This window comes from Parambassis ranga, chromosome 2 (assembly GCF_900634625.1).
Source record: "Parambassis ranga chromosome 2, fParRan2.1, whole genome shotgun sequence".
Taxonomy (NCBI): domain Eukaryota; kingdom Metazoa; phylum Chordata; class Actinopteri; family Ambassidae; genus Parambassis; species Parambassis ranga.
The window spans coordinates 20,349,105-20,364,890 of record NC_041023.1 but is presented as its reverse complement, the minus strand read 5'-3'; the positions used below and the strand labels follow the sequence as shown (position 1 = coordinate 20,364,890).

The 15,786-nt window shown below is 41.4% G+C and overlaps 1 protein-coding gene across 3 annotated transcripts; it reads right to left on the bottom strand.

Moving 5' to 3' along the window:
- Positions 1–4,125: 4,125 nt before the first annotated feature.
- tmem168a (transmembrane protein 168a) lies at positions 4,126–14,311 on the bottom strand. 3 transcript variants are annotated; one of them, XM_028399867.1, is made up of 6 exons: positions 14,178–14,311; positions 12,600–13,558; positions 12,235–12,510; positions 10,678–10,820; positions 8,316–8,593; positions 4,126–6,341 (listed from the first exon to the last, which is right to left on the bottom strand). In XM_028399867.1, exons 2-6 carry the CDS (start codon positions 13,440–13,442, stop codon positions 5,791–5,793), a joined length of 2,091 nt encoding a protein of 696 aa, XP_028255668.1. In that variant the 5' UTR covers positions 13,443–13,558; positions 14,178–14,311; the 3' UTR covers positions 4,126–5,790. The 3 variants fall into 3 exon arrangements, with proteins under 3 accessions (XP_028255668.1, XP_028255669.1, XP_028255670.1); XM_028399868.1 differs by lacking the exon at positions 14,178–14,311 and adding an exon at positions 14,017–14,164; XM_028399869.1 differs by lacking the exon at positions 14,178–14,311 and adding an exon at positions 13,885–13,991.
- Positions 14,312–15,786: the final 1,475 nt, after the last annotated feature.

Below are 15,786 nucleotides of genomic sequence, written 5' to 3'. Positions count from 1 at the left end.
AGTGTAGCTAACCAGCTGCTGGGTCCAGCAACATATTTACCTAACAGGCAACAGTGCAATCAATCTTTTTTTATGTAACACATAAACACATTTCCCAAAATGTTGGGTTTTTTGGGAGGGATTTGGAACTTTTTGGTACAAATCCTCTTACTGCGGTTTAATCTTCAAAATAGCATTTGTGCAAATGAGATTAAATGACTCGCTTGCACAACATGTGGCGCTGCTCAGCATGAAAGAAAAAGTCTGTGTTCTGAACTATTGGCATGACGCTGAAGTAGAAGAAGAAATATTTAACAAGGCTTCTCGCTTACAGATGTCTGCGAGTAGATGGCGGTCCTACAGGGTTAAACTTTGGCTCTGTTCATGTCAACTTTGGCTGACTTTAGAAGACATCTGGGCTCCCAGATGTGAGATCAGAGTAGGAAAGTCATCTGTTTCACTAGCGTAGCTGTCCCATCTCAACCCAACTGTGACAACAAAGCTAATTACGAACCTCCTATCCCACACAGAGCACAGCTGACAGACTTGTTAGCCTACGATTTACACTTTTAATTGAATCAGTCATATCAGCATCATCTGGTTGACACTAAGTATTTGGCTGCGCCAAAATGACATACCTGGATAAAAAGTTACTGTTAATACCTCATAATATATTATCAGATGCGGCTTTAATATCTTCTTCATTTGATATGATCCAGTATTAATCTGTGTTTTCCTTTTTTTAACGTGAAAACGGGGTCAACACAGCAATGGGACGAGGTGGCCCAGATGCCCGCTCGCACACAAAATACACTTAATTCCTTTATCCTCCCATAATCTTGACCTTCACTTTACAAAAAGGCATATGTGTATTAACTGAGGCTACAAGGTCTGCTTCACCCCACCTCCCCTCCCCTTCTGCATCAGCTCGTAAATCCTCGCCCTGAGTAACTCCAATCCGCGTACCATGAATAATCTCTGCACATCTCTTGCTTGAATTTGAACATCTTTACATTTTAGCTGGCATTCTAATCTAGTTGAGAGTGACTGTCAAGGGGATCAAACCTTACGGAAAGCCTTGCAGTGAAAACAACTTTATTAGACATTGCTAATTTTTTGCTTGAAATCAGACTATAGTGTACTGCTACAGCCAAATAATGTAGCGTCTGATACAACTTATGATAGTAAAATGGTCATATGGTTTTTTTTTTAGAGAAAGTGCATTGTTCAAAGCACTCCCTAAAAGCAGGGAGATTTGGGCAGTTTCTTCCAAATGACTATCTGCATGCTGGGGAGTGCTGCACGGTTAAACGGCCACTAAACGCCCTTGTAATTTGAGATAATGGCTTTGACATTTCAATGTCGGACATACTGCGAGTCACAGTACGCAGGCCTCTCGAAAAGAGGGCAAAAAAAAAAAGTTGGAACAGCGATGCTGCTGAATTTGTAATCTCTCCTCCCATTACTCTCTCTTTTTCTGCTCCCCCCAAAAAAGGGGCATTCAGTATTTATGTACGGACTGTATATTATTCCAGTTCATTTAGCCGACTTGATGTCATTATGTTGTAAAAGTGATGGAGGAACCCTAGTTTTTAGCACTGAAATCATATAAAGTACATTCTTACCTGTCAATTTGAGTCTTTTTCAGGAGAGAAGAGACTATATGCAATATAATCTACAATAATATCTACTTTTTACTGTTTTTGAACACAATCATGTGTCTCCACTGGGGTTTAAGACTCACAATACATTTATTGCCCCAGTAAAAGAGACAAATGATATTTGGCATCTTTCTACATGCGCTGAGGCAGATAAAGGAAGCCCCTGCAGAAGTGTCAATAAATGCAGTTCCTTCCATGGCCCTTTAGGGTGCTGGCTACCAAAATGAGTCAATCCCCGTGGACTTCAGTGGAAAAATGGGCAAAGGGCTCATCCTCCGCTCTACGTTTTGGCCTGTATTTAGATTAATTTTAGGTAGACTACGATAGCACATATCATGGTTTGACCACCGAGACCCAGCTGTTAAGGTCTACTTGTTTGCTGCACACCAAAGTTTGGCTAGTAGTATGTAAATGTCCAGACCTTACATACATACAGTGGCGTCTGGTGGTGAAATGTATTGGGTGGGCAAACAAATTACTTAATTATATGTGAACTCTTATCATATAGCTACACTGGACTCTGAATAAAACAATAAACAACAGCAGAACTGGCATTACAGAGGCCAGACAGCATGGCTGCTGTCCTTTAACAGTTTATAACCTGGGGCCTAGCTTATTTGAAAAGAAGCTCCTTCCTGGCTGCCTTTCTGGGAGGGATGTTAATGTACATGTCATAAAGTCTGGTGTTCTGATGAACTCCCGCTCGAGAGAAAGCACAGCCAGGGTCTTCAGTCTGTCCTGTCCCATTTTATTTCGTAAAAAAAGACTTAATCTGTTTGTGTGCTGAAACATGTCCACGTCTTTCATGTTAGCGCCCGCCGTTTTTTGTTTTTGTTTTCCTTCTTCTTCTTCTTCTTCTTCTGCTTCTTCTTCTTCTTCGGTGTTAAATGAAATCAGCCCAAATGACAAGTAATAGACGGGGGAGTGAAACGACACCTGTCAATCATTTACCCGGTGCCAGCCCGCTGCTGATTGGTCAGAACCGATCGGCCTGGACCAAATAAAAGTTAGCCCAAACAGTCAGTAAATGGTGAGGGCGGGACATGATATACGTCCATCATTTACACCCGGAAATTAAGTAAGAGCTGATTGGAACTTTAGGTTTAAAACTAAACGTTAACCTTATAACAATCTTTTGAATGTTATTTTGACAATACCTTCTCATCTTTCTCATTATTGCATAATGTAGCCATTAATAGGATTTATACCTTCAAGTGTTTTTTTATGGCAGGAAATCAGTGTCAAGTCACATTCTGTAGTAGGTACATTTTTATCCCAGAAAAGAACACGAAATTTCAGGGGCAGAGAAACACCTCATGGAATTGAAAATCATTGCCCTCTTCCTGAAAGGGGCGTGGTCATTAGCTAATTTTCTACATACTTGTTTCATGTAGGACTTGTGTGCGCTTGATAAAAAAGTGTTCTTTATAAGTTTTAACACACTAATGATGAAATATCAATAAAGCTGTCTGAAAATATCATTTAAATGCAATAAAACTAGTAGAAAATGCATTAATTTGTAAAACCTGAATAAGCATTCATAGAGAAAAGAAACAGGCACGTCACTTTGCTTGTATTAGAAGGTAACCCAGCATGACAGGCAGTAATTACCCACAGACGAGAGACTCAGCTGCAGAGGAACAGAGAAAGGCAGCAAAGAGTGGCTGTATCCACACATGTATCTGTGTTGATGTGTGTGTGTCAGAGCTCTGACTCAGCACATCCACACAGGCCTCAGAGGCGGCTGACTGTTTTATTATCTAATCCAGTTTAGGAGATGAATCCGAGGCCCGTAATCTAATATTCTCATAAATGATTCCCTCCATATACATGAATCCCTGACCTTTGCTATAACCGCCGCTGGTATGCTACAGCAATGAAAAGAAAAAACACCCACGCATGGCAGCGCTTATATGTCTCTTTTTCACTAATTGCTGCTGTGACTACTCTTATTGCTCATATTGGCTAAATGGTTTGATATTTACAGCACCTAGGAACAGCAATTCAGGCGTGGTGGACAAGCCTCTTCTCTCTTGTTCGTTGCAGATGAATGCTGGTATGGAACTTTGGCTTTCATCTTTCCAAGGTCTCCCAGCAAACCTTACTCTGCATGGGCCTTAACGCAGCCTTCAGGCATGAGCCGGGGCCACTGCCCAGTGAAATACCCAGCAGCACCTTGGAACAGGCAGGAACTGGGGGGCTGATTGAGGTGAAAGCTCAGTGAGAAAATCCCTTCGAGACAGTGTGTCATGTTGTTTCATTTTACCCGTTTCTCATTTTTCCTCTGCTCATAATGCTAATATTTGCCAGGCGATGCTCTTCCACACTGCAGTCTGTATTTACACAGTGTCAGTTCAGCCAGCATGTTAAATGAGCCTGGTTTGATAGCGCCATCGCTTCTTTTTTTAATCCCCATCAATTTCTCTGTTATGATTTGCATGCAAATCAAACTTTTATCCCTCTCTACCCACTACATCAGGCGAGATGGTTTTATCAGTTTATTTCCCAAGTTTAATTCTGACATTTTAAGAGAAGTGAGGCACATGTGGAGTCTTAACAATAATGCATCTTGACCTCTTAGGAAACATCGGGGTGCAACACCCTCTTAAAGGCAGCAATCACCAAAATAAAACACAAACAGAGAAAGGGTTCTTGAGTCCAGTGCAAAGCATCGAGAGCTTCTTGATGATTTGTTGGAATTCATGTGTGTAAACAAAGGTGTGGTCACTGTGTTGATTTTCCATCTTACAGCCAATGCACATTCCTTTTTTATTCAGTGCTGAAATATGTGCATATATAATATATATATACGGTATTTGAATCTGACCATGAGATTGGCAGGTTGGCCTTGTGGTTAAGACCCTCCCAAACGCAGAGGGGTCACTGAGTTCAACCCCAACAACAGTCACCTTGTCCATCCTGAGGGGAGGAGTCTCCCATCGCTCGCACCTAACTCGATAAGGGTCTCAAGGTAAGTCCTCTGAAGATAAATAATGAGGCAAGGCAAAAACACAAAAATGCAATATATGTACAGTAGATACATAGGCATCCACATTAAAGATGATCCAAAGTCCATCTTTAAAGGGAGTGTTGGGTTTACTTGATGTGAGTTTTTGTGTAGTCAGACCAATGAACATCAAAACATAATTTAGCTTTCTAAAAAAAATAATCAATATATGTATGCTATATTTAGAATATTATCACAGCTTAACCTTAAGCTGACATGCAGCCAGGCTCCATTGAACAGAAGCAGTAATTTTGCCTTGCGGCACACAGGAGTTGCCGTCTATTGCTGCTAAAAATAATCAGATTTTGTGTTATTGTGTGATTCTTTTGTTGCTTGTGTTTCACCTTTTATTTTGACTAAAATTAATGTGGTAAAGTAACCAAAGTCAGACAGTGGTGCACCTACAATGACCATATTCAGTGAAGTGAAATTTCATTTTTCTCTTAATGGAGTCTGGTGGCTTTGAAGAAGGTGATATAACAGCTTCAGTTTCTCATCAGAAAAGGCTGTTAAGTGGTGATAATATTCTAAATACAGCATGCAATCATCTTATATTTATTTTTTTTTCAGGAGTCTGAAATACATTTTTTGCTGCTGACCCTGTTCACATCGGTTTACTGCTTTGCTTCCACACAGGTCTGCTTCTCCAAACTGTGGGTGTGCTGACTGTCATCTACTGCAGCTAATACACCTTTAAGTACCTCACTTTAAAAGAAACTCTACTCTCCCTTTAAGGCACTGTTGTAGATAAAATAGCACAGTGTAACAAAGGAAAATCCAAATACACAATATTTGAAATAATTTTTGCTATCCATAACTGGAAACAATACGGTAGGAAACATTAAAAATGTATTGAAAAGTGTATAACACCTTGTCCCTATGTATGATAAAATGTTTAATCTATGTATACAGAGATTTATCCTGCTGAATTCCCTTCAATTACTAATTTAAATGTCATTTTTGGTTCTCAAATATTGAGCCATTGTTCTTCTCTGATTTTATCAGCACAATGTCTTGCGTCATCATGCAAAAATGCATTTACCGGTAATGCCAAATTAAAGTTGTATTGTTATACACATGCATGTTTGTGCACAGTATTTTTTATTTTATTTTTTAATATAGCTGTAGCTGATTCGACCAAAACTATGAGTGTACCATTTTAATGCCCTGCCCAGTGTCCAACACAGCCGGTGGAAACCAAGCTAGCTTACACCTCCTGAAGCAGCGGAGGCACATGCTACAGAACCAGAACAGGTTAAGGCCACAGCACCAGTTGGACAGGTGCACCATGGGATACGTAGCTTTAGGAAAGTGGGTCTTCCAATGCTTGGCTACATCACTTCCCGTTGGAAGGTGAAGAGTGTAGTCACTCCAGCATTTGGACACGCCATAGATGGCCGTCATGGTCCTTCCCTTTTCGGACCACTGGGTGTCACTGGCTGGGTTACAGTTGAACTCGACCCATTCAGAGGTGAAGTCCCCGAGTAAAGGGGTTTCTCCAACCTCTGGGTCCACCCGGGTGGACAGGAGCTCTGCTCCTTGCACGGCGATGTAGACGCCCTCCACCCTGCGTATCTCCTTGGCCCAAGGGAGGGAGTTCTCGGTGTCCAGGACAATGATGAGGCGGGAACTGTGACCGGCGTTCTTCTCCTTCCACAACTCCAACAACTGGGCCAGGTGGAGACTGTCACCTCCTGCAGCAGAGGGGGTTTAGATAGCGATAATTAAAAACCAATGTGCGTTATCAAGCTGTCTGACAGAGCTCTACAGCTGTGGTTATAAAGTCACTAGTGGCTGGTGAGATGCTCAAGGACAATTTGATGGACAGAGAGGCTTTCAAGGGATCAAACCTGCCAACTGTCACTTGGAGGAGCAGCTTTCCTGTCTGACTGCTGTCATCACAACTACTGTCACACAAACTCTGACACCAAAGTACAAAAAAAAATTCAAAATCATCATATATTTTAGGGAGGTGCTAAATAAATGAGAGCTGTGGAGAAAAATGGCTTCCACAGCAGGGCTGATTATATATTTGAGTAGGAAATTGGGTTTCATCCAGCCGACGTGGAGACACTGTGATCAACAGAGTGGGAGATAAACTACTTCTTTTATGTATCGCTGTATAATTTAGCACCGGACAACACTGCTGCACAAAGTCTTAATAGCAGGAGGGATTAGAAAGACTTGAAATCAGTAGCTATCCCCAATTTGAATTTCTGCCAAGCCAACCTCACTGTTTCAAAAATGTGTGTGTGAAATTATCCACTGAACGGCGACTGAAAACAACCCTTCAGGACGGTGACTTGAGGAAGTGATTATCTTTTCAGTAGGGATTTTTTTCTAGTTTGCAGCAGCACACAGAGATAATACGTCAAGTAATCTCTGAACAGAAGAGCCGGAGCTGACACGGTGTTAACCTGCTGCGATTCTCATTTCTGTCGACGGAATGCTCGTGTCACAGCAGACCGTCTGCAACTTTCACACAATTTTCTCTACTGGAACAGAACTTCTGCGTCAAGCCTTTCACAGGGATTTTTTTTTTCACCTTTTTGTTTTGTTTTTTCTTTCTTTTTCTTGCCTGTCTGATCTGTGCGAATCAGTCTGATTGATTGAGAAAATGGGGAAATGAAAGGAATGGAAATCAGAGTGTAAGGCAAATGAGTTTGCAGTCAGAACGCCGTATCTACCCAGAGCTATCGCAACACAATAGCACTGCAGTCAATTCTACTTTTGTGTTGAGCTGTATTTTAACTCTCATTCAAATCTTCAGCAATTTTGTGAAGTGACAACTGTGAGCCCCTTTTGACGAAATCAAGGTGATATCCAAATGATGATGCATTTGTGAAGACTGAAGGAGGAAAATTCACATTCTTGTTTTAGAAAAATGTTGATTCTCCTTCACTGAATTATGTCAAAATTCATTCATAAATAAGTCAGAATGCTACAGAGAGGCCATATTATACTAGTTTACAAGTTTGTAATACTGTTTTTTACTGTCTACCAAGTTTGTAAGCTTAAAAAAAACACCTCTTTCACCTTCTGTCTGAAACATGTTTTACATCTACTCCAATACAGCTGAATTGGTCACCCTATACAAGCTGGGTATCATGCTAATCTAGCTGTAATCAGACACCTAACTAACACCCTGTTAGGCTTAGATTAGTGCACATATGTAAATTTTTTGTAAATACAGACAAACCTATTAAAAATGATTATCTTTTGAGCCGCAAAAGTTGTACTGTACTACCCTTTTACTGCGTTATGTTTTTGTCCTCACTTAATGCAATTTCCCCATTGTGGGACTAATAAAGGTTTCTTAATCTTAACTTACACCATTATAATATTTCTTCAAGCTGCTATTCAACCACTGTGAACAACTGCATCTGGTACAGCACTGCTTGAAAAAATATGTTACGTTGTCAGTGAGCCTTTACAGCTGACAGCACATCTCGTGACCATTGATGATTTCCTAAAACAAAGCAGCAGTCACCCCCCGCATCCAAGCTGAAAACCAGGAAGTTGCCCTGCCCTAGTTAAACAAATGTAGTATATATGGTGATACCTGGACTGCAAATTTGGATGTTGCAGTGTTTTCTGTAGGAGAGAGTTAGATATAAAACAAAGCCAGAAGCAAAAACATAACAGATAAAGGGATAATAGTCTCTTACCGGCTAGAGCCCAGGCCCCAGTGCCTTTGTGTGTGTGCCCGCTGTAGAAAATCAGATAGGTGTCATGACGAGGCCCGTCCGCCGTCCTGAGCTCCAGAAAGTTGCGTAGCTTCATCTGTAACGCCTCTAGAGTGACCCCACTTGTAGAGTAGTCGCAGCCGAACGTCTGGATCATGTGGTGTGAGAAGAGACGCTGCATGTTGTTCAGCATGCCTGTGGAGCGCAGATTTAACTGCTGCACCAGCTCAGGTGGTAAGAGAGTAGGCTGGCCACCGACGCTGGAAAGAACAAAGACGTGAGAGGCAAATATGTATATTGTTTTTTTCTTTATCTGCTCAGAGTGAGGTCTCAAGGTAGGTGTTTAGGATGTCAGATACAGCGGTGAAAAGGAACGTGCGGCATAAGCAAACAAGAGATGAATGTGTTTTTCTTTCTTTGAGTTATAAGTTAGGTAGACTGACATGCCAGGGTGGAGTAGCTGTCTCCGTCACCATAGAGAAGGAGACAGAAAGGAAACGGGAAAAAAGAAGATGGAAAAAGTCAGAAGTGGGGGGATCAAATGAACCTCAGGGACGGGAATAAATCAAAAACTAGAAACAGCATTTCCTGAAGAAAATGTACGTGATTGCTGAATGATGTACCTTATATATATGCTTAACTGCCAAAAAAGTGCAGAGAAAAATAAAGAATAAAGGTTAGAAGAAGGTGGTGCAGGTGGAACTGAGGGTGAAAACTGAGGTTAAAGTGTGTGTGAGGCACAAAGAATGACGTGTGAATGATAACACAGAGGGGACACAAACACACAGAGAGCAAGACAAGACTGTCAGCATTTCAATGCAGACATGCAAATTCTTTTTATCTTTATATTATTCATGACCAACCGGATGGCAAAAGCATATTTCGCTCTCATACACGTGTGCATGCACCAGCCTATACACATCTGAACTTTGACCTCACCCTTACAGAGAAAGGGGAATGTTCATCAAACATAGGTGCGTTTTTTTGCAGCTTGCAGACATATAAAAGCTTTTATCTCTCGACTAATTTTGACATTATCAGATTTCATATAAGAATTTGTGATAAAGAAAGATATTCTAAAGTGGAAATGACATGCGGCAACCTGTGCTCGCTATAAACCCATCTAATCTGCTCAGATCTCATGGCACCTGGGCGGGTGGGAGTGGGGGGTGGGAGACTTGTAGTTTGAGATTCCGACCACATCTTCCCCTGTGACACTCTCTCTTTCATCCTTAAAAAAAATCCTGTCCTTTTCTCCACAGCTCTCTCAGGGCTCCACCCCTCCCCTCCCATCTCTCTGTCACTATTCCTCCCTTCCTTTTGCTCCGTCTGTCCCTTTTCGCTTTTACCCTCAATGTTTACAACCTCAGTCATCCCCTTGTGTCTTCTGCCTGTTGTTTCGCTCCCACCGTTTTACCCTGCGTGCCTCCCCTTCTCACCTCTATCTCTCTAATCTCCCAGAGGGGATCTTGCCATTGTGAAAACATGATCTGTAGCCATCAAACAGCCGATTATACAATGCATTCTCATCATGCTCTCAGACCTCCCTATGGATTCTACACATACAGCCTTGCATACAGAACATCCACAGCTCCAACAGGACAATGGCCTGCATCCAAAAATAACCTGGAGAGTTAAACATGTGTACAGCTGGCATCCACTCTGAAGCTAAAAGGTTCAATATGGCAGTCTAAAAGTCAGCTGAGGGGCTTGTGAATGTGGAAACACTGATGTAAAACTGATCACTATGTGCTGTTTAGGAAGAGAGAAGATGTGCCGGCATCTTCAAAACGAGGGTATTGAAAAAAAAACGCTTGGTCAACTTGGAGGGCACATGGAGAGGCATCAGCAGCAGCTAACTCTTCCAGCTGAACAACTTAGTATGCTGCGGAGGGAGAGCTGGAATGATCCCTTAAGGACCAAATCATTAGCAGAATGTTTATGCATAGTTATTGGCCTATTTATCCAGTTGGTTTGTGTTAACTGAGGAGAGAGTTCGAAAGACGGATCATGTTTACGAGCCCCTGTGATGCCAAGAATGGCTTTGATATGTGGCCCTGCAACTGTTTAGATGTGTTAATGCTGCATTTTGTGCTGCATACTGGATATCTGTAGGGATTAGAGATTAATATCTGACATTAACAATGACTGATAGGAACATATTTAGAAAGCAGTTATTGATGAGGTTTTTGTTCAATGTCTTTGAACGCTGCTCATTTGAAGAGAAATATGCTCTGTGAAGGTAAGAAATAAAGTTAAATCGCATTATTTGAGTAATCAAAAAACATAATCTGTTGTAATCAGTTGTTTGCAATCTCTATGTATCTCCCTGTCTTCCCAATACCTGCAGTAAGAAGTAGGGATGACCAGGGCGTAGCCGACACAGGTGCCCCCCAGGCAGCTGCCCAGCTCATGGAACAAGCCGTGGGCCAGAGACTCCAAAGGCAGCACCACCAGCAGGGCGCTGAGGAAAAGACCGTTGGAAGGCTAAGAAGAAACAAAGAATCACAGTCAGTTTCACTCACTGCTTACAGCTTGCACAGCTGTAATCAGACTCACTTAATTGGTGTTGACACTCAGCAAGACACTTACATAATATGGGACTGACACTGTGCTATTATCGCAGGACAAAACATGACAGGACACAACTAAATGGAAACATAATGTTGTGTAAGGCAGCAGACTAAACATACATCACAAAGAATCAATCCAAAACAATAATTACGGTGTGCAGTGTGCTGGCCTGTTCCTTTCAGTAACTTTGTCATCTTAACATTCACCCAAGTTCTTATACCTAAATGTCAACCAGCCACAGATAAATAAATGCAACTACTGTAATGTTACACTGAAAAAACAACCTTTAATACATCTGATCATTATTGCAGAATACATTTGCTCATGTTCCACTCATTTATTGAAGGTTGTTTTTTTTGACAATATATTGGATCCAGTAGTGGCTCACAGAGGTTAAGAATTGATTTGCATTAGTCAGCCCAAAGCTGTGGGAGTAGGGGGGTTGCTCATGAGCAGTAACAGTAAGGCATCAAAAACCGACTTCTGAATAGGGAAGTTACTCACATATAAATTCCCAAAAGCAATATTCAGCTTCAATGCATACTCTCAAATGCATTTCCACACTGACTTTAAAGTAGATATAATACATACAAACTCAAAATTATAATATCTATATGTAAGCAAATATTTTGGGTCCACACAAGTTCTAGCAGCGTATACACTACAAACTATAGACATCTGCATAGAGTTGAATCAACATTCCTAATGCTGAGACTGCATTCGTTTACACTAACGCTGCTGTTGTTTGTGTGTGTGCATGCATTAGAATTATGGGAATTTAAAACTGGGTGACCACATATTGCTGAATTTCAACAACACGTGGAGTTAAAAAACAAAGCTTTAAAACCACACACAAAAGCTAAACTCCACATATGCGGACACAAAAACACTTCCCACTTTCTCAGGCATATTTGCAACTGACATCAACAATGTGCAACCTCCAAATTAGGACTCAAGCCCAGGAGACTCTTACAAGGTAAACGTCTAATAAGGCTAAATATGTTATTGCTGCTCTTTATGCAAGTAGATAGGGATATTAAAGTGCTAATTAAATTGGTTCCGCATGAGAAGAGAAGGGCCTCTTTTTGGGGGAGCAAACACTAACTACACACTGCCACTAGCATCTCACTACACAGTTTATAATATGAATGCGTATGATGTGTTTATAGAAGTCTTGTCATGAAACAACTAAATGGGACTCCAGGCATAATCTATGGTGCACAACAAAGGTCTTGACCTGCTGAATGCAGCCCAGAGGCTTAAGTAATATCCCTATATGACATGAATATGAATACTGTTTGAAAAGTCACTATTTGTATTTATTTACCTGCCAGGAAACAGCTCCCAGTATGACTGTTGACAGCAGACTGAAGAACGCCAGTCGTTCTGAAATGAGGCAGAAGTGTCGGATGCCTCTTGAGGCCATGACTTGGTCCAGACTCCGCGTACTAGACCGCTGGGCCCGCCAGGCCTTCTGACACTCACTAAGCTTGGTGTGGAAGCCCCAGATTGTGATCAGCAAAATGATGTGGCAGATGGACCAGAAAAGGCCAAATACACAGAAGCCCGGAATCACCAGGTACCACAGCTCCAAATGGCCAAGCTATGTAAAGACAGGACAGGTGTTTACATTTTAACAAATATTTCTAGAAATAATTGGTTTGGCTATCTTTGCAATGTGTGCAAAAGTACCTTTAAGGCAGCCAGGACAAAAAAGGCCACCTCGGTCAGACTCAGAGGAAACAGGGACAGCCGCCTCCACACCCTCCCCAGGGAGAGCACTGGCATCCAGCGCTCGCTGGGCCCCAGCCCACTGAAGTACACATCCAACACAGGCTCACAGAGCAGCCGACCCAGGTAGCATCCTAAGGCATAAGGGTTGGCTGTGATGCCCAAGGCCTGGAAAAAAACAAGAGACGTAACCAAGGCAAAACTGACCAGGTTTGGCAACGCTAGGAGGGATTTCATCCTCAAGTCCACAATGAGAGCCCCCAGGGCCACAACTAGACCCATTATGGCCACTGACTTGGAAAGAAGCATTGTAGTGCTGGCAATGCCAAATCCAAGGAGCTCCAAAAACTCAGCAGATGTCAGCAAGGTGGGTTTGTAATGGATGGAGCTGCATAGCCGCTCAGTGACAGCCCATACTGCTTTCATGATCACACTGGCTAAGAGGAGGTAGTTTGCGGCCAGCTCTTTGACATTTGAGTCCAAGGCAGGGCTGTTAAGGAAGCACAGAAGGGCGAGCAGAAAACCAAACCACAAATGGAATAAGCTCAGGCTGGCTTTCTCCATGGCAAAATAGTAATGGAGGATACTGGCAATCCCCAGGACGAAGAGGCCCAGGATGAAGATTACCAGAATCATGGGCTCACTCGTCACCTCCCAGCGCACGTACATGCCAACGCATACCGCTACAAGGAGGTTGACGCTGGACAGGTAACCCAGGCAACGCAGTGATGTAAATACATCCACCTCCTTAGGTTCATTGACAGTCAGCTTCTCTTCCTCCTCCTCTCGTTCCATGGCTGACATAATGTAAAAGTTTACAATGTAGATGAAGCTTCAGTCAGTCAATTTCCTCTGGTCACCTTCTCCAGACTTGTAAAGGGAGGACCTCGCCTCTTGATGTCATGCTTTAAAATCAACCCCTGTGAAGAATTAGAAAGCACTATTACTCAATCATGTGGTTTTTGTAATGTAATCCAAACTTGTACACAGTTTTGGTCAAAAACACAACATAAACTTCATGTTTAAAGTCTTATCCATTTCTTTAGAATCAGAATTCCTTCTAGCATCTATTCATTACCATGAACGGCCAAAAGCATCAGTAAACAGTATTAGCATAACGTTAGCTTGAAACAATACTTTCCTGAATTTAGTAAAGAAACTTCATGCTTTTATCGTTGTTTACGATTTGATTATCTTAACTGTCTTAATAAAAGAACACTGTACGTTGTACATTATCGCAATTTACCAGCAAAACATTCAATATATCCGTAAAAATTCATAAACTGAAGTATCACTAAAGTACAACAAATTATCGACTGTGGCCCTGCTTCTACTGAGTGACGATGTGGCACCATAACCGGAAAGTTTGCTAACTCACATAGCACTGTCTGCTGACTCCGTTCACGGTTAAGCTTACTACCTAGTTCACGTTATAATGCGCTTACTTCAACAGTCAAAGTAATAATTAACGGCCTTTACATGCATTAACACTGTAATAACTAACTGTTAATAGTGTCTCTGTCAGAAAACGTTGCTTACATGTTGATTGTTTAGATGACAACTGCTGCGCTTCCGGATTCTATAATACGGCGTCCCGTAAGTGTCAAACTACTCGCATTCGCTTTTCAGGCAACCCAAATGTCTGACCGTAGAGAACTTAAACTCGAGGTTTTATATTTTAAATGTTTTTAAAAATAATTAAAAACAACTTTAATTAAAAAATAGTGAGGGGAAATACTACTGGACATAGCCTTCAGTCATTATTAGTCAGAATGTGCATATCTGTGTAGCCAGAACACTGTATAAAGGGTGGGAGATTTTGTCCATCATAGAGAGGACTTTTGACAGCATTATCTGCATGAATATTATCCAGCTCCACCCCCAGGGCTGAGCTGGCCTTTAGAAGTTTGTTGAGTAAATACCACAATGCTCAGCTTATTGACATATTTCACAACACTACGGTTACATGGGTGCAGCATTATCTTCTTAAATCTTCTACAGTGTCATTTTGTGCATAGCTTAAAATGCTGGCTATTATTTTTGATGTATATTTGTACCTGCTGTTTGGTGTATAAGGATAAAAGCTCCTCCTAAGGCTTTGTGCTGTTGACACAAGATCGATATCAGCATTAAAGCAAAGAAGAGAAACCCTTAATGGCAAATTAAGTAGAATTATGGTCCTATGTAATAATTTTTTAAAACATAATAATGTCAGTACAACACACTTGCAATTCTGCATAGTATTTCAGAAACATTATCATCCCTTAGTGCAGGAAAGTCACAGGTGGAACTAATAACATTTGCACGGGTTCTGCTTTACTGTCCAATGAGGCAGGACGCACAATCAGGGCTCTGAAACTCACACTTTAATGAAATGCAGCAGCAATCAGTGTTACTAATTACACCTGTGGCTACACCTTATGGCTGCTACGGCGAGACAAAAGGCCAAATGATGCTATAGACTGATTACAGTATAAACACACACTGCAGAAGCTAGGATTGTTTTTCTTCTGCAGTCTTTGATTAAGATAATTTCTCTCAAACATCTTTTACTGAGAAGATGTAAATACATCCATGAATTTCAAAAAACATACAGAAATCTGTTATAATATATTATATGACAAAATAAGGTTTCCATTACTTTGTGTTTATAATATACAGCCTCACATGTAATGCTAAAAATCTCTGTCATCTGTAGATGAAGCTTCAAAACACATCAATAAATCATAAGGCTGTAAAACTATCAGTAAAATGAATGTCTACAATAATCAAATCCCTGCCCGTGGTTTTGACTGTTCACACACAATATGTACTACAATCCTGCCCCACAAAAAGTCCATATCACAGGCTTAGTCAAGCAGGATAAACCAGCTGGCCTCTAGGATAAAAAGTGTATTTACAGCATTAATGAGGAGAAGCCTGTTAAAAGGTTTATTTAGGATTTTCTACTGATGCAATGTGATAAATGTAATAATCAAGGGAGCATCGAGAAGCGGGCTTACTCAATATCCCGAGGGCACACTAAAGCAACCCTTTGCATTCATGTGTGTGCATTTTTGATGCTTGTGTTTTGGTGTGTGTGTGAGTGTAGGAGAGCATGCAGCTTTGATCAGATGTTGACACAAGGCCTGTGTGAACACACAGTGCT